Source organism: Nerophis lumbriciformis, linkage group LG02 (genome assembly GCF_033978685.3).
Source record: "Nerophis lumbriciformis linkage group LG02, RoL_Nlum_v2.1, whole genome shotgun sequence".
NCBI lineage: Eukaryota > Metazoa > Chordata > Actinopteri > Syngnathiformes > Syngnathidae > Nerophis > Nerophis lumbriciformis.
The window spans coordinates 11921373-11947307 of NC_084549.2; the positions used below are offsets into that span (position 1 = coordinate 11921373).

The 25935-nt window shown below is 35.6% G+C and overlaps 1 protein-coding gene across 1 annotated transcript in view; it reads left to right on the forward strand.

Annotated features, from left to right (window-relative positions):
* Positions 1-13032: 13032 nt before the first annotated feature.
* Positions 13033-25935, forward strand: part of wnt8b (wingless-type MMTV integration site family, member 8b) — a 34345-nt gene continuing 21442 nt past the window's right edge. The window contains exons 1-3 of the mRNA XM_061933409.1: positions 13033-13103; positions 19512-19545; positions 24877-25015. Of these exons, the coding sequence (XP_061789393.1) occupies positions 13033-13103; positions 19512-19545; positions 24877-25015 (244 nt within the window). The remainder of the gene's footprint in view (positions 13104-19511; positions 19546-24876; positions 25016-25935) is intronic.

A 25935-nucleotide genomic window follows, 5' to 3' on the forward strand; every position in this document is an offset into this window, starting at 1 on the left:
GTGGCAGCAGGTAGCTAACTGCTTTGTAGATGTCGAAAACAGGTGTCTAATGCTTGAACCAAAAATAAACAAAAGGTAAGTGCCCCTAAGAAAAGGCATTGAAGCTTAGGGAAGGCTATGCAGAACGAAACTAAAACTGAACTGGCTACGAAGTCAACAAAAACAGAATGCTGGACGACAGCAAAGACTTACTGTGGAGCAAAGACGGCGTCCGCAATGTACATCCGAACATGACATGACAATCAACAATGTCCCCACAAAGAAGGATTACAAAACCAACTGAAATATTCTTGATTGCTAAAACAAAGTAGATGCGGGAAATATCTTATCCTGCTTAAACATGGCCTAACTCTTTCAATGTGTATCATAATAAACCCCATGTGATTCATTCCTTTGGCTCGTGTCGTTTCAATGTTGTTACATGTTTTCACCTAACAGTTGCAGGAACAAAATGAACACACAGTACTGTTAGAATTAAGTGGCGCAGAAAGTTAGAATGGGTTTGAACCCGATCAAGCCTATTTTATAAGTCTTATAGCAGTGATTTTCAACCACTGTGCTGATGTGCCCTGGAAGATGATCTAATTTCACCTGTTTGGGTTAAAAATATGTTTTGCAAGCCAGTAATTATAGTCTGCAAATGATGTGTTGTTGTTGAGTGTCGGTGCTGTCTAGAGCTCGGCAGAGTAACCGTGTAATACTCTTCCATATCAGTAGGTGGCAGCTGGTAGCTAATTGCTTTGTAGATGTCGAAAACAGGTGTCTAATGCTTGAACCAAAAATAAACAAAAGGTAAGTGCCCCTAAGAAAAGGCATTGAAGCTTAGGGAAGGCTATGCAGAACGAAACTAAAACTGAACTGGCTACAAAGTCAACAAAAACAGAATGCTGGACGACAGCAAAGACTTACTGTGGAGCAAAGACGTCGTCCACAAAGTACATCCGAACATGACATGACAATCAACAATGTCCCCACAAAGAAGGATTACAAAACCAACTGAAATATTCTTGATTGCTAAAACAAAGTAGATGCGGGAAATATCTTATCCTGCTTAAACATGGCCTATCTCTTTCAATGTGTATCATAATAAACCCCATGTGATTCATTCCTTTGGCTCGTGTCGTTTCAATGTTGTAACCTGTTTTCACCTAACAGTTGCAGGAACAAAATGAACACACAGTACTGTGAGAATTAAGTGGCGCAGAAAGTTAGAATGGGTTTGAACCCGATCAAGCCTGTTTTGTAAGTCTTATAGCAGTGATTTTCAACCACTGTGCTGATGTGCCCTGGAAGATTATCTAATTTCACCTGTTTGGGTTAAAAATATGTTTTGCAAGCCAGTAATTATAGTCTGCAAATTATGTGTTGTTGAGTGTCGGTGCTGTCTAGAGCTCGGCAGAGTAACCGTGTAATACTCTTCCATATCAGTAGGTGGCAGCTGGTAGCTAATTGCTTTGTAGATGTCGAAAACAGGTGTCTAATGCTTGAACCAAAAATAAACAAAAGGTAAGTGACCCTAAGAAAAGGCATTGAAGCTTAGGGAAGGCTATGCAGAACGAAACTAAAACTGAACTGGCTACAAAGTCAACAAAAACAGAATGCTGGACGACAGCAAAGACTTACTGTGGAGCAAAGACGGCGTCCGCAATGTACATCCGAACATGACATGACAATCAACAATGTCCCCACAAAGAAGGATTACAAAACCAACTGAAATATTCTTGATTGCTAAAACAAAGTAGATGCGGGAAATATCTTATCCTGCTTAAACATGGCCTAACTCTTTCAATGTGTATCATAATAAACCCCATGTGATTCGTTCCTTTGGCTCGTGTCGTTTCAATGTTGTTACATGTTTTCACCTAACAGTTGCAGGAACAAAATGAACACACAGTACTGTTAGAATTAAGTGGCGCAGAAAGTTAGAATGGGTTTGAACCCGATCAAGCCTGTTTTGTAAGTCTTATAGCAGTGATTTTCAACCACTGTGCTGGTGTGCCCTGGAAGATTATCTAATTTCACCTGTTTGGGTTAAAAATATTTTTTGCAAGCCAGTAATTATAATCAGCAAATGATGTGTTGTTGTTGAGTGTCGGTGCTGTCTAGAGCTCGGCAGAGTAACCGTGTAATACTCTTCCATATCAGTAGGTGGCAGCTGGTAGCTAACTGCTTTGTAGATGTCGAAAACAGGTGTCTAATGCTTGAACCAAAAATAAACAAAAGGTAAGTGCCCCTAAGAAAAGGCATTGAAGCTTAGGGAAGGCTATGCAGAACGAAACTAAAACTGAACTGGCTACAAAGTCAACAAAAACAGAATGCTGGACGACAGCAAAGACTTACTGTGGAGCAAAGACGGCGTCCACAATGTACATCCGAACAGCGAGGTCCCCACGAAGGATTAAAAAAACAACTGAAATATTCTTGATTGCTAAAACAAAATAGATGCGGGAAATATCTTATCCTGCTTAAACATGGCCTAACTCTTTTAATGTGTATCATAATAAACCCCATGTGATTCATTCTTTTGGCTCGTGTCGTTTCAATGTTGTTACATGTTTTCACCTAACAGTTGCAGGAACAAAATGAACACACAGTACTGTTAGAATTAAGTGGCGCAGAAAGTTAGAATGGGTTTGAACCCGATCAAGCCTATTTTATAAGTCTTATAGCAGTGATTTTCAACCACTGTGCTGGTGTGCCCTGGAAGATTATCTAATTGCACCTATTTGGGTTAAAAATATTTTTTGCAAACCAGTAATTATAATCTGCAAATGATGTGTTGTTGTTGAGTGTCGGTGCTGTCTAGAGCTCGGCAGAGTAACCGTGTAATACTCTTCCATATCAGTAGGTGGCAGCTGGTAGCTAATTGCTTTGTAGATGTCGAAAACAGGTGTCTAATGCTTGAACCAAAAATAAACAAAAGGTAAGTACCCCTAAGAAAAGGCATTGAAGCTTAGGGAAGGCTATGCAGAACGAAACTAAAACTGAACTGGCTACAAAGTCAACAAAAACAGAATGCTGGACGACAGCAAAGACTTACTGTGGAGCAGAGACGGCGTCCACAAAGTACATCCGAACATGACATGACAATCAACGATGTCCCCACGAAGAAGGATTAAAAAACAACGGAAATATTCTGGATTGCTAAAACAAAGTAGATGCGGGAAATATCACTCAAATATCATGTTAACTGTTTGCATTTCAGCCAATGTAGTACATTAAAACTACAGTAAGTCACAGATATTGTTATTTGGAGCTGTCCAGATAGCGCGCTAACTTTTTGCAAGTAAGAATTGTAGCCAATTTAAGTTTAAAACTACAAACCCCGTTTCCAAATGAGTTGGGAAATTGTGTTAGATATAAATATAAACGGAATACAATGATTTGCAAATCATTTTCAACACATATTCAGTTGAATATGCTACAAAGACAACATATTTGATGTTCAAACTGATAAAAACATTTTTTTTTGCAAATAATCATTAACTTTAGAATTTGATGCCAGCAACACGTGACAAAGAAGTTGGGAAAGGTGGCAATAAATACTGATAAAGTTGAGGAATGCTCATCAAACACTTATTTGGAACATCCCACAGGTGTGCAGGCTAATTGGGAACAGGTGGGTGCCATGATTGGGTATAGAAACAGCTTCCCAAAAAATGCTCAGTCTTTCACAAGAAAGGATGTGGCGAGGTACACCCCTTTGTCCACAACTGCGTGAGCAAATAGTCAAACAGTTTAAGAACAACGTTTCTCAAAGTGAAATTGCAAGAAATTTAGGGATTTCAACATCTACGGTCCATAATATCATCAAAAGGTTCAGAGAATCTGGAGAAATCACTCCACGTAAGCGGCATGGCCGGAAACCAACATTGAATGACCGTGACCTTCGAGCCCGGCACTGTATCAAAAACCGACATCAATCTCTAAAGGATATCACCACATGGGCTCAGGAACACTTCAGAAAACCACTGTCACTAAATACAGTTGGTCGCTACATCTGTAAGTGCAAGTTAAAGCTCTACTATGCAAAGCGAAAGCCATTTATCAACAACACCCAGAAACGCCGCCGGCTTCTCTGGGCCCGAGATCATCTAAGATGGACTCATACAAAGTGGAAAAGTGTTCTGTGGTCTGACAAGTCCACATTTCAAATTGTTTTTGTTTTTCCCAAAGGGGAAGCGAACCATCCAGACTGTTATGGACGCAATGTTCAAAAGCCAGCATCTGTGATGGTATGGGGGTGCATTAGTGCCCAAGGCATGGGTAACTTACACATCTGTGAAGGCACCATTAATGCTGAAAGGTACATACAGGTTTTGGAACAACATATGCTGCCATCTAAGCGCCGTCTTTTTCATGGACGCCCCTGCTTATTTCAGCAAGACAATGCCAAGCCACATTCAGCACGTGTTACAACAGCGTGGCTTCGTAAAAAGAGAGTGCGGGTACCTTCCTGGCCCGCCTGCAGTCCAGACCTGTCTCCCATCGAAAATGTGTGGCGCATTATGAAGCGTAAAATACGACAGCGGAGACCCCCGGACTGTTGAACGACTGAAGCTCTACATAAAACAAGAATGGGAAAGAATTCCACTTTCAAAGCTTCAACAATTAGTTTCCTCAGTTCCCAATCGTTTATTGAGTGTGGTTAAAAGAAAAGGCGATGTAACACAGTGGTGAACATGCCCTTTCCCAACTACTTTGGCACGTGTTGCAGCCATGAAATTCTAAGTTAATTATTATTTACAATAAAAAATACCAAATATTTTGTCTTTGTAGTGCATTCAATTGAATATGGGTTGAAAAGGATCAAATCATTGTATACCGTTTATATTTACATCTAACACAATTTCCCAACTCATATGGCAACGGGGTTTGTATTATAAAATGATAAATGTAAAAATAAATGTTTTAAGGAAGAAAAATAATTGGGTTACTCAATGTTGGGGATTTCTATTTTGTCCAAATTTTGATATGGACAAAAAAAAAAAAACTAAAACCAACAAAAAATTAACAAGCAATAGTAAATAATCCATCATTTTAAGCAACTATAGTAAATCACAGATATTGGTCTATGGAGCTGTCCTGATAGCATGCTAACAATAATAGCTTAAGACATCTATTGATGTTTTGTCCAACTTGTTAATTGAGCGCCCATTTCTCTTACGCAAACGTGTGATTGTGATCTCAAGTGTTGGTCGCAGGCTTGCGTCATAGCAACATTCTCACTCTGCACATTTTTCAGATAGCATGAGCACATTTTGTTTGGACATTCCTGAGTGCTGTGCATGCAGTATTTCTTTACTGCCTGGCACACATGAATCAACTTTGCCCTAGTTTGTTTTTGTGTAATGTTTAAATGATGGTGGTAAAGACAAGGACGTGTTCTACATAGGAAGCTGTTGTTACAGGGTGTATAACACTGGCGCCCTCTGCTGGACAACTGTGGTTTTATTGGAACTACCGTAGTGGTTCACAGAGTACTGTTGCTTGTTATTGTCAGTCATTTTTGGTTGGTTATAGTTGTTTCATATAAAAAATATGGACAAAAGATCAAAAGGTAAGCCAGTTTTTTTTCCTCCTTAAAAACATTTTACATTTATTATATAATTTTATAATTAGAAAATGTGCTTAAAATTATGGATTGTATACTCTTGCTTGTTATTGTCACACATTTTTGGTTGGTTTTAGTTGTTTTTTGTCCGTATCAAAAATTGGACAAAATATAAATCCCCAACAATGAAGGTAACCCAGTTATTTTTCTTCCTTAAAACATTTATTTTACATTTATCCTATTATTTTATAATAGAAAATGTGCTTAAAATGATGGATTATTTACTATTGCTTGTTAATTTTTTGTTGTTTTTAGTTGTTTTTTTGTCCATATCAAAATTTGGACAAAATATAAATCCCCAACAATGAGTAACCCAATTATTTTTCTTCCTTAAAACATTTATTTTACATTTATCATTTTATAATACAAACCCCGTTTCCATATGAGTTGGGAAATTGTGTTAGATGTAAATATAAACGGAATACAATGATTTGCAAATCCTTTTCAACCCATATTCAATTGAATGCACTACAAAGACAACATATTTGATGTTCAAAATAATCATAAACTATTTTTTTTTTTTTGCAAATAATAATTAACTTAGAATTTCATGGCTGCAACAGGTGCCAAAGTAGTTGGGAAAGGGCATGTTCACCACTGTGTTACATCACCTTTTCTTTTAACAACACTCAATAAACGATTGGGAACTGAGGAAACTAATTGTTGAAGCTTTGAAAGTGGAATTCTTTCCCATTCTTGTTTTATGTAGAGCTTCAGTCGTTCAACAGTCCGGGGTCTCTGCTGTCGTATTTTACGCTTCATAATGTGCCACACATTTTTGATGGGAGACAGGTCTGGACTGCAGGCGGGCCAGGAAAGTACCCGCACTCTTTCTTTACGAAGCCACGCTGTTGTAACACGTGCTGAATGTGGCTTGGCATTGTCTTGCTGAAATAAGCAGGGGCGTCCATGAAAAAGACGGCGCTTAGATGGCAACATATGTTGTTCCAAAACCTGTACGTACCTTTCAGCATTAATGGTGCCTTCACAGATGTGTAAGTTACCAATGCCTCGGGCATTAATGCCCCCCCATACCATCACAGATGCTGGCTTATGAACTTTACGTCGATAACAGTCTGGATGGTTCGCTTCCCCTTTGGTCCGGATGACACGATGTTGAATATTTCCAAAAACAATTTGAAATGTGGACTCGTCAAACCACAGAACACTTTTCCACTTTGCATGAGTCCATCTTAGATGATCTCGTGCCCAGAGAAGCCGGCAGCATTTCTGGGTGTTGTTGATAAATGGCTTTCGCTTTGCATAGTAGAGCTTTAACTTGCACTTACAGATGTAGCAACCAACTGTATTTAGTGACAGTGGTTTTCTGAAGTGTTCCTGAGCCCATGTGGTGATATCCTTTAGAGATTGATGTCGGTTTTTGATACAGTGCCGTCTGAGGGATGGAAGGTCACGGTCATTCAATGTTGGTTTCCGGCCATGCCGCTTACGTGGAGTGATTTCTCCAGATTCTCTGAAACTTTTGATGATATTATGGACCGTAGATGTTGAAATCCCTAAATTTCTTGCAATTACACTTTGAGAAACGTTGTTCTTAAACTGTTTGACTATTTGTTCACGCAGTTGTGGACAAAGGGGTGTACCTCGCCCCATCCTTTCTTGTGAAAGACTGAGCATTTTTTGGGAAGCTGTTTTTATACCCAATCATGGCACCCACCTGTTCCCAATTAGCCTGCACACCTGTGGGATGTTCCAAATAAGTGTTTGATGAGCATTCCTCAACTTTATCAGTATTTATTGCCACCTTTCCCAACTTCTTTGTCACGTGTTGCTGGCATCAAATTCTAAAGTTAATGATTATTTGCACAAAAAAAAAATGTTTATCAGTTTGAACATCAAATATGTTGTCTTTGTAGCATATTCAACTGAATATGGGTTGAAAATGATTTGCAAATCATTGTATTCCGTTTGTATTTACATCTAACACAATCTTCCAACTCATATGGAAACAGGGTTCTTAAAATTATGGATTATATACTATTGCTTGTTAATTTTTTGTTGGTTTTAGTTGTTTTTTGTTCATATCAATATAGGGACAAAATATAAATCCCCTACAATGAGTAACCCAGTTATTTTTCTTCCTTAAAACATTTATTTTACATTTATCTTATCATTTTATAATAGAACATGTGCTTAAAAGTATGGATTATATGCTATTGCTTGATAATTTTTGGTAGGTTTTAGTTGTTTTTTGTCCATATCAAAAATTGGACAAAATATATAAATCCCCAACAAAGCAGTTATTTTTCTTCCTTAAAAAATATTTTACATTTATCCTATCATTTTATATTAGAACATGTGCTTAAAAGTATGGATTATATACTATTGTTTGATCATTTTTGGTTGGTTTTAGTTGTTTTTTGTCCAAATCAAAAATTGGACAAAATATAAATCCCCAACAATGAGTAACCCAGTTATTTTTCTTCCTTAAAACATTTATTTTAAATTTAGCATTTTATAATAGAAAATGTGCTTAAAATTATAAATTATTGTACTATTGCTTGTTCATTTTTTGTTCGTTTTAGTTGTTTTTTGTCCATATCAAAAATTGGACAAAATATAAATCCCCAACAATGAGTAACTCAGTTATTAGTCTTCCTTAAAACATTTATTTTACATTTATCATATTTTACAATAGAAAATGTGCTTAATATGATCGATTATATACTATTGCTTGTTATCGCCATTAATTTTTTGTTGGTTTTAGTTATTTTTTTGTCCATATCAAAAATAGGACAAAATATAAATCCCCAACAATGAAGTTTACATTTATCATATAATTTATAATAGAAAATGTGCTTAAAATTATGAATTATATATTATATTGCTTGTTATTGTCATTGATTTTTGGTTGGTTTTAGTTGTTTTTTTGTCCATATCAAAAATGGGACAACATATATATCCCCAACAATGAAGTTTACATTTATCATATCATTTATAATAGAAAATGTGCTTAAAATTATGGATTATATATTATATTGCTTCTTATTGTCATTGATTTTTGGTCGGTTTTAGTTGTTTTTTTGTCTTTATCAAAAATTGGACAAAATAATAAATCCCCAGCAATGAAGGTAAACCAGTTTCCTTTCTTCCTTAAAACATTTATTTTACATTTATCATATCATTTTATAATGGAAAATGTGCTTAAAATGATGGATTATATACCATTGCTTGTTATTGTCATACATTTTTGGTTGTTTTTAGTTGTTTTTTTTGTCCATATCAAAAATTTGACAAAATATAAATCCCCAACAATGAAGGTAAGCCAGTTTTTTTTTACCTTAAAACATGTATTTTACATTTATCATATAATTTTATAATGGAAAATGTGCTTAAAATGATGGATTATATACTATTGCTTGTTATTGTCATACATTTTTGGTTGTTTTTAGTTGTTTCTGTTCATATAAAAAAAAAAAAATTCCTTAAAACATTTATTTTACATTCATCATATTATTTTGTAATAGAAAATATGCTTAATATTATGGATCATATATACTATTACTTATTGTTGTCATAAATTTGTGGTTGTTTTTAGTTTTTTTTTTTTTTGTTCGTATCAAAAATTGGACAAAATATAAATCCCCAACAATGAAGGTAACCCAGTTTTTATTCTTCCTCAAAACATTTATTTTACATTCATCATATCATTTTATAATAGAAAATGTTCTTAAAATATGGATTAAATACTATTGCTTGTTATTGTCATTACTTTTTGGTTGGTTTTAGCTGTTTTTTTGTCTATATCAAAAATAAGACAAACTATAAATCCCCAACAATGAAGGTAACCCGGTTTTTTTTTCTTCCTCACAACATTTATTTTACATTTATCATACATTTGATCATAGACAATGTGCTTAAAATTATGAATTAATTATTAATAAATTATTGTCATTAATTTGTTGTTTGTTGTAGTTGTTTTTTTGTCCATATCAAAAATTGGACAACATGAAACAAGAACTAAAACCGCAACAATTTTATTTTTATGCCAATTTTATTTTGTATTGATTTTTTATTAACAACCCAATTGACCATACAAAAGTAAGATAAGTAAAGTTTTGTCGATGCATGCTGTCACATTGAATGGTGTAGGTGTACCTAATGGAGTGGCCATTGATGCGTCAATTTAAAAACAACACCTTTTTTCCCTTCCTTGCCATTCCTCCTTTGAATCTTTCATCCAAAAACATCCCCTGGAAAGTTGAAAGATGTTTCCTAATCGCCCACCAGGCCCCCCCACCACACACTTTAATCCCGATTAGCACACAAGAAGGCGGACTTCCAATAGGAGAGGGACCTGCATGCATACAGTAGATCAGTGGTGTCATACTGGTTTTCATTGAGGGCCACATGGCAGTTATGGGTGCCCTCTGAGGGCCATTTGTGACAGTGAATAATGTATGAATTTGCCTCTGGATTTCATTATTATATAATTTTTTTTTTTAAATAGACTGTCGATTTTACAGTAAAAACTTTACATTAACAACATTTGACTGTAAAATAGTGTATTTTTCCTTTTTTGTCTCTGCTTTGTCTGCGTCACGGCACTCGATGTTCGGCCTTGGCAGTGAGCAGGCCGATTCTGGAAACAAACACTGATACGAGACTGGCTTTGCACGGATAGAAAAAGTACAACTTCAGCACAATTGATAATAACTATAGCAACGGCCCTTAAGCATAAGAGTTGTGTGATAATTTGCACATAATTATTCTAACACATTTCAAGCAGAACATACAGTACAGGCCAAAAGTTTGGACACACCTTCTCATTTCAATGCGTTTTCTTTATTTCCATGACTATTTACATTGTAGATTGTCACTGAAGGCATCAAAACTATGAATGAACACATGTGGAGTTATGTACTTAACAAAAAAAAGGTGAAATAACTGAAAACATGTGTTATATTCTCGTTTCTTCAAAATAGCCACCCTTTGCTCTGATTACCGCTTTGCACACTCTTGGCGTTCTCTGGGTGAGCTTCGAGAGGTAGTCACCTGAAATGGTTTTCACTTCACAGGTGTCATAGTTTTGATGCCTTCAGTGACAATCTACAATGTACAAACCCCGTTTCCATATGAGTTGGGAAATTGTGTTAGATGTAAATATAAACGGAATACAATGATTTGCAAATCCTTTTCAACCCATATTCTGTTGAATGCACTACAAAGACAACATATTTGATGTTCAAAACTCATAAACTATATATTTTTTTGCAAATAATAATTAACTTAGAATTTCATGGCTGCAACACGTGCCAAAGTAGTTGGGAAAGGGCATGTTCACCACTGTGTTACATGGCCTTTCCTTTTAACAACACTCAGTAAACGTTTGGGAACTGAGGAGTGGAATTCTTTCCCATTCTTGCTTGATGTACAGCTTAAGTTGTTCAACAGTCCGGGGGTCTCCATTGTCATATTTTAGACTTCATAATGCGCCACACATTTTCAATGGGAGACAGGTCTGGACTACAGGCAGGCCAGTCTAGAACCTGCACTTTTTTACTATGAAGCCACGTTGATGTAACACGTGGCTTGGCATTGTCTTGCTGAAATAAGCAGGGGCGTCCATGGTAACGTTGCTTGGATGGCAACAAATGTTGCTCCAAAACCTGTATGTACCTTTCAGCATTAATGGCGCCTTCACAGATGTGTAAGTTACCCATGTCTTGGGCACTAATACACCCCCATACCATCACAGATGCTGGCTTTTCAACTTTGCGCCTATAACAATCCGGATGGTTCTTTTCCTCTTTGGTCCGGAGGACACGACGTCCACAGTTTCCAAAAACAATTTGACATGTGGACTCGTCAGACCACAGAACACTTTTCCACTTTGCATCAGTCCATCTTAGATGAGCTCAGGCCCAGCAAAGCCGACAGCGTTTCTGGGTGTTGTTGATAAACGGTTTTCGCCTTGATAGGAGAGTTTTAACTTGCACTTACAGATGTAGCGACCAACTGTAGTTACTGAGAGTGGGTTTCTGAAGTGTTCCTGAGCCCATGTGGTGATATCCTTTACAAACTGATGTCAGTTGTTGATGCAGTACAGCCTGAGGGATCGAAGGTCACGGGCTTAGCTGCTTACGTGCAGTGATTTCTCCAGATTCTCTGAACCCTTTGATGATATTACGGACCGTAGATGGTGAAATCCCTAAATTCCTTGCAATAGCTGGTTGAGAAAGGTTTTTCTTAAACTGTTCAACAATTTGCTCACGCATTTGTTGACAAAGTGGTGACCCTCGCCCCATCCTTGTTTGTGAATGACTGAGCATTCCATGGAATCTACTTTTATACCCAATCATGGCACCCACCTGTTCCCAATTTGCCTGTTCACCTGTGGGATGTTCCAAATAAGTGTTTGATGAGCATTCCTCAACTTTATCAGTATTTATTGCCACCTTTCCCAACTTCTTTGTCACGTGTTGCTGCCATCAAATTCTAAAGTTAATGATTATTTGCTTTATGTTGTCTTTGTAGCATATTCAACTGAATATGGGTGGAAAATGATTTGCAAATCATTGTATTCCGTTTATATTTACATCTAACACAATTTCCCAACTCATATGGAAACGGGGTTTGTAAATAGTCATGAAAATAAAGAAAAGGCATTGAAATGAGAAGGTGTGTCCTAACTTTTGGCTTTTACTGTATATTATTTCTGTCAAAATGAGAAAAAAAAACATTACATTCAATGAGAAAATATAAAGTACTTTATTGACACATTTCATTTCCAGGTGATGTCCTGATTTGGCCCCCGGGGGCCTTGAGTTTGACACCTGTGGATTAGGGAATAATAATAATAATAATTTCTTCATCCATAGTTATGGTCTGGATTAATGATGCAAATGTCATGTAAATCCAAACATGGTTCGAGTTCTGCATGTGCAGTTTGAATGTGCACTTTTTTTCCCCCTTTGCAATGAAAGTGCGACTTTTGACGTCTGATCCAATCACCTTTTCTCTTCTTATCGAAACCCTTTTCCCGCCTAATCCCTCAATAAATTCGATAACTGGAATAAACTCCCGGGAGGATCGGTGTTACTTCCCCGCCAGGATTAAGCGGATCTTCCCTGGATGCTGAATGGAGTCAGCATGGAGGCCCTTTTTTTCATCCTCTGGCGCTGGGAGGCTCCTGATTGGTCGGCAGCAGAGAAAAGGTGGGGGTCTTTAATTAAGTAGATAATCTCTTGTTGGGGACGAGAGGAGCTCCATTTCAGAGAACGCCCCCCCCCCCCCTGCCCCCCCGACCCTCCCAACCCCCCCATCCTCCATGGTGGAGTTTGCATGCGTGTTCTTCTCCACGCTCAGTGTCCACTCGCCTCCTCCACGTCGGTGTCTGCAGACTCACCTGTCTGTCACCTGTCTGTCACCTGTCTGTCTGTCACCTGTCTGTCAGGATGTTCATGCATTGGGAGGTTGGCTTCTATATCTTCATCCTCCTGGCGCACATGAGGTCCTACTGCTGCTGGTGAGTCCCCGTTTTTTCTCCTCGCTTTTTGGAACTTTCTGCAGAAATATCACGACCCTGCAAACTATGGCGACGTGCAATATTTTGGAATGTTTTTATGACTGTAAATTCATTTGTATATTTAATTTTTGATCTGGATGCAGGCCTTCATTTCGTTGTTAAAGCAACTTTTGATTTAGTCATTTTTCTTTTCAATATTATGTTGTTGTTATTTAATTGAAATTATTTTTGTATTAATTATTGTTATTTTGAGAAACGAATAATAATAAAAAAATACAATAATTTTAATATACAGTTTGCCTTAAAAGCCAATAAATATCTTAAACTGGAAATATCCGAATAATTTAATTAGCAAATTATTTAGCGAAAAATGTTTTTAAAAATAATATAAAAATGCATAAAAATATATACATATTTAAAACTGGAAAAAAAATGCAGAGTTATTTTTATTTAAATTTTAAAAAGGTTGCACAGTTAAATTCAAATACTTTTTTTTTTTTAAACGAAATATACATCAGATGATAAAAAAAATGCAATAAATATAAATCAATTACATTTTTTTTAAATTTAATATAGAATTTCCTATACATAAAACCTAACCTGACTCTCGCCAGATTACAAGGATCTTAGGTTTTACGTGTAGGAAATACTATATTAAATAAAAAATGTGTAATTCATCAGTCAGGTTACATAAAACCACAAATAGATTAGTGTTTTTTTTTATTTCAATAATGTTTTAGTTATTCTTTATTATTCATTATTTTTCTTTTAATTAATATATTATTATTTTGAGAAACGAATAATAAAGGACAAGCGGTATAAAACGGATGGATGGATGCATGGAATGATAAATGCAAATTAATTTTAAATATTTTTGTTGTGCAGTATTCTAAAATTATATTAAATATTTCAAACTGGAAAAATGCACGTTCACTTTTTATTCTATTTTAAAAAGGTTGAACAAATACATTCAAATTAAAACATTTAAACGAAGTATAAATAAAATGATCAAACATGCAATAAATATACTAAAATATATAATAACTTTTGTAAATTCACTTCCGATTTTTTATTTAACATAGAATTTCCTATATATAAAACCACAACTTAAAAAAAAACAGATTAGTGTTTTTTATTTCAATATTGTTTTAGCTATTGTTTATTCTTTATTTTCTTTGAATTAACATAGTATTATTTTGAGTATACATCGAGAATATTTTTGTTATGCAGTAGTTTAAAAATCTAATAAATATTTCAAACTGCATTAAAAATGCATGTTTACTTTTTTTATTTTAAAAAGGTTGAACAGTTCAATTCAAATAATTTTTTTAAAACGAAATATAAATCAAATGATAAAAAATGCAATAAATATAAACAAATTACACATTTTTTCTTTAATATAGAATTTCCTATACATAAAATCACAACTTTAAAAAAAAATAGATTAGTGTTGTTTTTTAATTTAATTATTGTTTTAGTACTTGTTTATTATTTTATTTGAACTAATATTATATTATTTTGAGAAACGAATAATAAATGCAGATGAAAAATAAATATTTTTTTTATGCAGTATTCTAAAAATCTAATGAATATTTCAAACTGGAAAAATGCACATTTACTTTTATTTACATTTTTATAAGGTTGAATAGTTAAATTCAAATACAAAAATTCAACGAAATATAAATCAAATGATCAAAAATGCAATAAATATAAACAAATATGTATTAACTTTTGTGAATTCACTTACGATTTTTTGATTTAATATATAATTGTATATACATTAAACCACAACTTTAAAAAAATCGATTAGTGTTTTTTATTTCAATAATGTTTTAGTTATTATTATTAATTTTATTTTAATTAATATATTATTATTTTGAGAAACGAATAATAAATACTAATAAAAACACATATTTTTGTTATGCAGTATTCTAAAAATCTAATAAATATTTCGAATTGGAAAAAATGCATGTCTACTTTCTTAATCTTGAGGAAATTAAAAAAATGTTTAACAGTTCAATTCAAATTAAAATAAACGAAATAGAAATGAAATGATTAAAAATGCAATAAATATGAACAAATTAGAATTAACTTTTGTAAATTCACTTACGATTTCTATTTAATATAGAATTTTATATGTGTGAAAATACAACTTTAAAAAAATTAGATAATACTAAACTTTTTTTTTATATACACTATTCTAAAAATCGAAAAAAAACAATTCTAACTGGAAAGATGCATTCCGAATGATTTGATTCTTGAATTATTATTTTTAAGAAACAAAATATTTAAATTAATGATAAATTAAGGAAACTATTTTCAATGTACAGTATGCCAATCGAATCAAATACATGTTTCAAATTAATCTGAAGGACATTTTCAAAAGGTCTAACAATTTAATTCAAATCAAATTCAACGAATTTTCGAATGAATGCTTAAAAAGGCAATAAATATTAACGAATATTTCATATTTTGCTGTTTTAAGTTTGCTTTAGGAATATCATAAACTAAGTGCAAGGTTTACAAATATATCTCAAATATGAGAACGTTTGCTGTCATGATTTTTGTCTTTAAAAAAGTGCCTAATTTAATCCAAAATGAAGTTATTAGACCAAATACTTACAAATGCAATACATATTGAGAAACATATTGAAAATATATGAACCTTTGCTCTACCTATAACGTCCATATCCTCCATTAAATTAATTCAATTAATAAAAACAATAATGACAAATATATATTGAATATACTTAAGAATGAAATATTTTGGAAAAACGTTGAGTATTTTAAATGGATTTTTCTAAAAATGTTGAATTCATCAAAGTAGAGTGAACCAAGTCAAGTTTGACTAAAAGCTAAATGTAATAAAATAATAGTGTGAAGTGAAAATATTAAAAGCAACTTTAATTAGCCAAGTAAATTAATTTTGCTTTAATAATTTTTAATGGGTCAGCTATATATTTTTTTACTTAGACTTCCTTTTATTGTCATTCAAATTTGAACTTTACAGTACAGATGCACTTGACAACAAGTCAAAATTATGACAGCAAACATTCTCATATATTTGTAAACCTTACACTTATTTTATGATATATTTCTAAGGCAAACTCAAGACAGCAAACGTTGATATACTAATTAATATTATTGCATTTTTAAGCATTGAAGTCTGGACAGTTATGACAACTATTATATTTGTTCTGTTTAGAATGAAATTCATTAATTACGCAAATCCCATAGGGGTGATGAAAGGATGGTCAGCGCCGAGAGCTGCGGCCGACCAACATGACCCCGCACTCCCTTCCCTTTGTTGCTAGATATCTCGAGATGTGCCTTGTAATATGTATATGTACTTTGCTATGGAGGTTTTTTCCCCACTCCAGACTGGGCCCCCTTAGGAGACCAGTCTAGATTGTATTTTTTTTACTCATCCTTCCCCAGCGTTTTACCTTTTTCCCCCATCTTTTACGGGGGCGCCTTGTGGCGACCCATCAGCGTTCCTGTTCTGTAACCCTGTTTGTTTGTCTAATCTTGAACGGGTTTGTGCTGAAAACAAAGTTTCGTTGTACAAACCCTGTTTCCATATGAGTTGGGAAATTGTGTTAGATGTAAATATAAACGGAATACAATGATTTGCAATTCATTTTCAACCCATATTCAGTTGAATATGCTACAAAGACAACATATTTGATGTTCGAACTGATAAAAATTTTTTTTTTTGCAAATAATCATTAACTTTAGAATTTGATGCCAGCAACACGTGACAAAGAAGTTGGGAAAGGTGGCAATAAATACTGATAAAGTTGAGGAATGCTCATCAAACACTTATTTGGAACATCCCACAGGTGTGCAGGCTAATTGGGAACAGGTGGGTGCCATGATTGGGTATAAAAACCGCTCCCCAAAAAATGCTCAGTCTTTCACAAGAAAGGATGGGGCGAAGTACACCCCTTTGTCCACAACTGCGTGAGCAAATAGTCAAACAGTTTAAGAACAACATTTCTCAAAGTGCAATTGCAAGAAATTTAGGGATTTCAACATCTATGGTCCATAATATCATCAAAAGGTTCAGAGAATGTGGAGAAATCACTCCACGTAAGCGGCACGGCCGGAAACCAACATTAAATGACTGTGACCTTCGATCCCTCAAACGGCACAGTATCAAAAACCGACATCAATCTCTAAAGGATATCACCACATGGGCTCAGGAACACTTCAGAAAACCACTGTCACTAAATACAGTTTGTCGCTACATCTGTAAGTGCAAGTTAAAGCTCTACTATGCAAAGCGAAAGCCATTTATCAACAACATCCAGAAACGCCGCCGACTTCGCTGGGCCCGAGATCATCTAGATGGACTGATACAAAGTGGAAAAGTGTTCTGTGGTCTGACGAGTCCACATTGCAAATTGTTTTCGGAAATATTCGACATCGTGTCATCCGGACCAAAGGGGAAGCGAACCATCCAGACTGTTATCGACGTAAAGTTAAAAAACCAGCATCTGTGATGGTATGGCGGTGCATTAGTGCCCAAGGCATGGGTAACTTACACATCTGTGAAGGCACCATTAATGCTGAAAGGTACATACAGGTTTTGGAACAACATATGCTGCCATCTACACGCCGTCTTTTTCATGGACGCCCCTGCTTATTTCAGCAAGACAATGCCAAGCCACATTCAGCACGTGTTACAACAGCGTGGCTTCGTAAAAAAAAGAGTGCGGGTACTTTCCTGGCCCGCCTGCAGTCCAGACCTGTCTCCCATCGAAAATGTGTGGCGCATTCTGAAGCGTAAAATACGACAGCGGAGACCCCCGGACTGTTGAACGACTGAAGCTCTACATAAAACAAGAATGGGAAAGAATTCCACTTTCAAAGCTTCAACAATTAGTTTCCTCAGTTCCCAATCGTTTATTGAGTGTTGTTAAAAGAAAAGGTGATGTAACACAGTGGTGAACATGCCCTTTCCCAACTACTTTGGCACCTGTTGCAGCCATGAAATTCTAAGTTAATTATTATTTGCAAAAAAAAAAAAGTTTATGATTTTGAACATCAAATATGTTGTCTTTGTAGTGCATTCAATTGAATATGGGTTGAAAAGGATTTGCAAATCATTGTATTCTGTTTATATTTACATCTAACACAATTTCCCAACTCATATGGAAACGGGGTTTGTATTATAAAATGATAAATGTAAAATAAATGTTTTAAGGAAGAAAAATAATTGGGTTACTCATTGTTGGGGATTTATATTTTGTCCAAATTTTGATATGGACAAAAAAATAACTAAAACCAACAAAAAATTAACAAGCAATAGTAAATAATCCGTCATTTTAAGCACATTTTCTATTATAAAATGATATCATAAATGTAAAATAAATGTTTTAAGGAAGAAAAATAACTGGGTTACCTTCATTGTTGGGAATTTATATTTTGTCCAATATTTGATACGGACAAAAAACAACTAAAACCAACCAAAAATTAGTGACAATAACAAGCAAGAGTATACAATCCATAATTTTAAGCACATTTTCTATTATAAAATTATATAATAAATGTAAAATAAATGTTTTTAAGGAGGAAAAAAACTGGTTTACCTTTTGATCTTTTGTCCGATTTTTGATATGAAACAACTATAACCAACCAAAAATGACTGACAATAACAAGCAACAGTACTCTGTGAACCACTACGGTAGTTCCAATAACAACACTTTCAAAGCTTCAACAATTAGTTTCCTCAGTTCCCAATCGTTAATTGAGTATTGTTAAAAACACAGTGGTGAACATGCCCTTTCCCAACTACTTTGGCACGTGTTGCAGCCATGAAATTCTAAGTTAATTATTATTTGCAAAAAAATAAATAAAGTTTATGAGTTTGAACATCAAATATCTTGTCTTTGTAGTGCATTCAACTGAATATGGGTTGAAAAGGATTTGCAAATCATTGTATTCCGTTTATATTTACATCCAACACAATTTCCCAACTCATACGGAAACGGGGTTTGTACTTGTGCAATGACAATAAAGACCTACCGACCTAATTAATTACACATTTTTATTTTGACTTTATTGTCACCTTTATGTCTATAAAATGTTTTCACATGCATGCAAAATAAGAAAAAAATGCAGCTTTGAACCGCTTTTCTTTTTATTATTCCTGCTATTTTTACTTAACAGATGATTGTGCATGTTCTCTTATTGCTGCATCTTGTAGTTGCATGTGACAAACCCCCCCAACCCCAACAAGCCTCACTTTTACCCCCCCCCCCCAAAAAAAGGGCCATTATTGCAGTGTGAGTGTCACAGTCTCACATGTTCCTGCAGCGTGGAGCCCTAATGAGAGATGTTAGCCGCAGGAATTTGTTATGGACACTGAGCTTCCTTCAGTGAATAATCTGTCTCCTTTTCCAGGTCAGTGAATAATTTCTTGATGACCGGACCCAAGGTAAGCCAACTTTCTTTTGATCTCCCCCCTTCCCCATCCGTCCCGGCAGAGAAAACACCTTTTGTGTGTGTTACATATACACCTTCCTGTCTGCACATGCAACACATGTTGGGATCCATGCAGCCATTGTAGCCTTTGTCATTCCTACCCCTCTTGTGTATACACTTGACCTTATGGAGAGGGTGTGTGTGTGTGTGTGTGTGTGTGTGTACTTGCGGGTGAATGTGTTAAGAGGTATAAGAGGCAAGGGGGCAGCCTCTGCTTTAGTGGGTGGTCATCATTAGTGAGCCGGGCCTCTTGTGTGAGAGAGGTGCAATATCTCAGCAAAAGGCCACTTGAGACATATTAGTTATATTATCGTTCACACGGTGGCAACAAGCAGCAGAGCAGAGGGTAAAAGTAGAGAGAGGCCGAGCACTCTGAGGCTTTTTTAAACGTGGCCAAAAAAAAGGGGTGCCCGGTTAAGTAATTTCCTGCAAAAATGCGGCTTGTTTTTGTTCACGTTTATAGCAAACTGCCGTGCAAAAATACAAAAACCCGAAGCCAGTGAAGTTGGCAGGTTGTGTAAATGGTAAATAAAAAGAGAATACAATGATTTGCAAATCCTTTTCAACTTATATTCAATTGAACAGACTGCAAAAACAAGATATTTAATGTTCCAAATAAGAAACTAATTTTTTGGGGGAAAATAATCATTAACTTCGAATTTAATGGCAAAAAAAGTTGGCATTTTTACCACTGTGTTACATGGCCTTTCCTTTTAACAACACTCAGTAAAGGTTCGGCAACTGAGGAGACCAATTTTTGAAACTTCTCAGGGAGAATTCTTTCCCATTCTTGCTTGATGTACAGCTTGAGTTGCTAATAATAATATAATAATAATAATAATAGATTTTATTTGTAAAAAGCACTTTATATTGAGTAAACAATCTCAAAGTGCTACAGTGTATTAAAATAAATAAATAAAAAGATAATAAAGAAATAAATACAAATAAAAACTAGAACAGCCAAATAGCTATAACCATACTTGCCAACCCTCCCGGATTTTCCGGGAGACTCCCGAAATTCAGCGCCTCTCCCGAAAACCTCCCGGGACACATTTTCTCCCGAAAATCTCCCGAAATTCAGGCGGACCTGGAGGCCACGCCCCCTCCAGCTCCATGCGGACCTGGAGGGTCCGCATGGAGCAATGTTGTTGTAATATATTGAGTTGGAGGCAATAAACAGGCGAGGGGATGAAGTACGTCTCTTTACTGTAGACTTCAGAACAGACTCACACACTTGACGTCAGGTGCGCAACACCACGTAAATCGTTGGCCAACCAAAAAGTAACCCCAGTACGCTATAGCCAACATTCACCAGGAGATGGCAACAGACAAACATAGATCACTCTATTACATTCCAGTCTCTCCATGTTTTCTCCATGGTAACATGTGATCCACATGCACTGTCTCTGTCCCTCTTGATATATATATATATATATATATATATATATATATATATATATATATATATATATATATATATATATATATATATATATATATATATACATATACAGTATATATATATATATATATATATATATATATATATATATATATATATATATATATATATATATATATATACACGTATATATATATATATATATAAATATATATATATACGTATATATATAAGAAAATATTTCACTGTCAGTGAATTCTAGCTATATATATATATATATATATATATATATATATATATATATATTAATATATATAAAAAAAAAAAAAAAAAAAAAAAATATATATATATATATATATATATATATATAAGAAAATACTTCACTTTCAGTGAATTCTAGCTATATATATATATATATATATATATATACATACAGTATATATATATATATATATATATATATATATATATATATATATGAAATACTTGACTAGGTGAATTCTAGCTGTAAATATACTCCTCCCCTCTTAGCCACGCCCCCCACCCCCCACCCCCCACCTACCGAAATCGGAGGTCTCAAGGTTGGCAAGTATGGCTATAACTAGTATGCATACATCTAAAAAAAAAAAGGCTTTTTTAAAAAGAAAGGCTTTTAAGCCTTTTTAAAAGCATCCACAGTCTGTCGTGCCCTCAGGTGGTCAGGGAGAGCATTCCACAGACTGGGAGCGGCGGAGCGGAAAGCCCGGTCTCCCATTGTTCGTGTTAAACAGTCCGTTGTCATATTTTACACTTCATAATGCGCCACACTTTTTAAATGGGAACTGGCAGGCCAGTCTAGTACCCGCACTCTTTTACTACGAAGCCGCGCTGTTGCAACACGTGGCTTGGCATTGTCTTGCTGAAATAAGCAAGGGCGTCCATGATAACGTTGCTTGGATGGCAACATATGTTGCTGCAAAACCTGTATGTACCTTTCGGCATTAATGGCGCCTTCACAGATGTGTAAGTTACCCATGTCTTGGGCACTAATACACCCCTATACCATCACAGATGCTGGCTTTTCAACTTTACGTCTAGAACAATCCGGATGGTTCTTTTCCTCTTTGTTCCGGAGGACACGACGTCCAGAGTTTCCAAAAACAATTTGAAATGTGGACTCGTCACACCACAGAACACTTTTCCACTTTGCATCAGTCCATCTTAGATGAGCTCAGGCGCAGCGAAGTCGGCGGAGTTTCTGGGTGTTGTTGATAAATGGCTTTGGCTTTGCATAGTAGAGTTTTAACTTGCACTTACAGATGTAGCGGCGAACTGTTGTTACTGACAGTGGTTTTCTGAAGTGTTCCTGAGCCCATGTGGGGATATCCTTTACACACTGATGTCGCTTTTTGATGCAGTACCGCCTGAGGGATCGAAAGTCCGTAATATCATCGCTTACGTGCAGTGATTTCTCCAGATTCTCTGAACCTTTTGATGATATTACGGACCGTAGATGGTGAAATCCCTAAATTCCTTGCAATAGCTCATTGAGAAATGTTGTTCTTAAACTGTTCAACAATTTGCTCACGCATTTGTTCACAAAGTGGTGACCCCTCGCCCCATCCTTGTTTGTGAATGACTGAGCATTTCATGGAAGCTGCTTGTCTACCCAATCATGGCACCCACCTGTTCCCAATTAGCCTGTAGGATGTTCCAAATAAATACATATATAAATGAAATACTCAGAATTCTAGCTGTAAATATACTCCTCCCCTCTTAACCACGCCCCCAACCACGCCCCACGTCCCGACCCACCCCCGACCACGCCCCCACCCCCCACCTCCCGAAATCGGAGGTCTCAAGGTTGGCAAGTATTTCCTAACAAGAAAGTGGCAATAGAGCCAATTATGCACGGGCTCAAGAATTAAAAAGGCTTTTAAAGTCTTAAAATAATGATTAACCTGTAGTCATAAACCCCTGATATATTGTAAAGTAGACCTTAATACACACCTGGGCAAATTAAGTCCCGTTAAGCTTTTCAATCTGGCCCGCCGGACATTCCCAAATAATTGTATTAGATGTTTAAGACGGAAAGTGTAGCTGCCATTATGATGTGTAGTGATGTTTTCAAATGACTGTAAGTCTTGAACTATACAAAGTATTTCAATGGTTGGAATATGCGCTTTTGCATGATATACTAGTTACTATGGTAATCTAATTAGTAACTATGGTAATCTAATTAGTTACTATGGTAATCTAAGTCACAGCAGCTCAATGAGGAACCAAGCAGTGCCTCATATATATATATATATATATATATATATATATATATATATATATATATATATATATATATATATATATATATATATATATATATATATATATATATATACTTGGTCAGGGGTAATACGTATTAAGGCAGACCTGGACAATTATTTTGACTCGGGGGGCCAAATTTAGAGAAAAAAATGGGTCTGGGGGCCGGTATATCTGATTTTTAGGAACACTAATACAAAACCTCACAATAATGTCTGATTGAATGCTAAAAACGTTATGACAGACCGTCTTAAAAACGGAATGGAATTTTACATTTTTTTTACTGAATGAGACACCCAGAATGTACATGAAAATAAAGAATGTGGGATTTACAATATTAACTATGAATGATAAAACACTGAATATTGACAACATGTGAATTTTAAGACATACAAGACATGAAAACAACGTTGAGAACTTGTTGAATTCGGTCCTGACGTTGAGCAACTCAAGTATAACGTTGAATCAACATGCTTTTTGCCGACGTTTAATCAATGTTGGGTCCTAGCGTTGATTTGACTATTGAAATTTGGTCATTTCCCGACCAATATTCTACAACACAAATACAACATTGAAACAACATGCTTTTTGACAATGTTTATTCAATGTCAGGTTGTGACATTGATTTGACCATTGAATTTTGGTCATTTCTCCACCAACAACGTTGATCCAACGTTAGACATCAACGTTGTGTCAATTTACAAATACAACTATTTTGCAACATTGTTTCAAAGTCAGTTTAAAAAAAAACCATGTATGTATACTCAACGTTGTATTAATGTCTTAAGCCTGCTGGGAATAATGTAAAGTATTTACTTTGGAGAGTGGACTTCTGCAGTATCTACTTTCAGCTGCTTCACCATATTTTCATGGATAAATGTCGGCTGTTTAGATAACAGTTTATCTTCCTTGGCTGGCTTGCACACCAACAGTGATACAATTGAACTGCTCAGTTTTGACAGGTTTTTGATGAATAATTTTTTTAATTCAATGGATATTATAACCCGGAACTAAATTTGATGTTTCTTCTGCCAAAAAAAAGTATATTGTGTTTATTTATGTATTTTGAGAATACAACTTGGTTGACTATTTCAGTGTGTATGAGTGTTTCCGGAACATATATTTAACAATACCGTGATAATAATATGTGATAATTTTGGTAAGTGAAATCGTGATATAACACTTTCATGTCGTAGATTGAAGTGTGACCCCGGGATGCAGATACGGCAGGCGAAGCGCGGGTAAAATGTATTTAATGACAAAACCAAGTGCACGAGAAGAATAGAGAAAGCACATTTTAGAAGAAGAAAACAAAACAAAACACAATGATACAAACAGAATGGGTGCACCAAATCCAAACGATGATCCGGAGGACTGGGCTGGCTTATAAAGCATTCTGAAAAAAGCCAGGGAAAATAGTGGCAAAAGGAGGCAAACAAGAAATGGAAACAGGAAATGGACAGGAAATAAAACAAAATACCCCAAACTAACACTAATTGTCACCTGAGATCACGACAAACATCCTACGTTGACATTTTCCTGGTTAAAAGTAACAAGACTGTTATTCTCTGCGTCACGTCCTAGGCGTACCTGATCTACTCCAGCAGCGTGGCAGCGGGGGCCCAGAGTGGCATCGAGGAGTGCAAGTACCAGTTTGCATGGGACCGCTGGAACTGCCCCGAGAGAGCCCTGCAGCTGTCCACACACAGCAGCCTGCGCAGCGGTAAGATCCCCCCCGGCCGTGGGTGTCCAAACACCACGTAATGCCACTGTTGCCTTGGCTCGCGCTGCATGTGCCAACACAAACACACCGAGTCCGTCTTTCGGCTTCCCGGACCTTGGTCCATGCCAGGGACTGCACAGCACAATGACATGAGCATGAATGGAAACAGAGTGGAAACTCTCACTTGATTGCTGTGGAATTACACACGATTGGTGTACCTAATAAAGGATATTAACCCAGCAGGCACAAGACATTGATACAATGTTGATTGCACGTACATGTCCTTTAAAACTGACTTTGAAACAACGTTGCAAAATAGTAAATTTGTAAATTGAGTCCAACCTTGGAGCCATGTTGTTGGTTGGGAAATGACCAAAATTCAATGGTCAAATCAATGTCAGAAGCCAACATTGATTAAACGTCATCAAAAAGCATGTTGTTTCAACGTTGTAGAATATTGGATGGGAAATAACCAAAATTCAATGGTCAAATCAACGTAAAACCCAACATCGATTAAACGTCGTCAAAAAGTATGTTGTTTCGACATTGTATATAGTGAGTGTTGTAGAATATTGGTTGGGAAATGACCAAATTTCAATGGTCAAATCAATGTCAGAAGCCAACATTGATTAAACGTCGTCAAAAAGCATGTTGTTTTGACATTGTATCTGTGTTGTAGAATATTAGTTGGGAAATGACCAACGTTCAATGGTCAAATCAACATCAAAACCCAACATTGATTAAACGTTGTCAAAAATCATGTTGTTTCAACATTGTATAGTGAGTGTTGTAGAATATTGGTTGGGAAATTACCAAATTTCAAAGGTCAAATCAACATCAGAACTCAACATTGATTAAACGTCGTCAAAAAGCATGTTGTTTCAACGTTGTAGAATATTGGATGGAAAATAACCAAAATT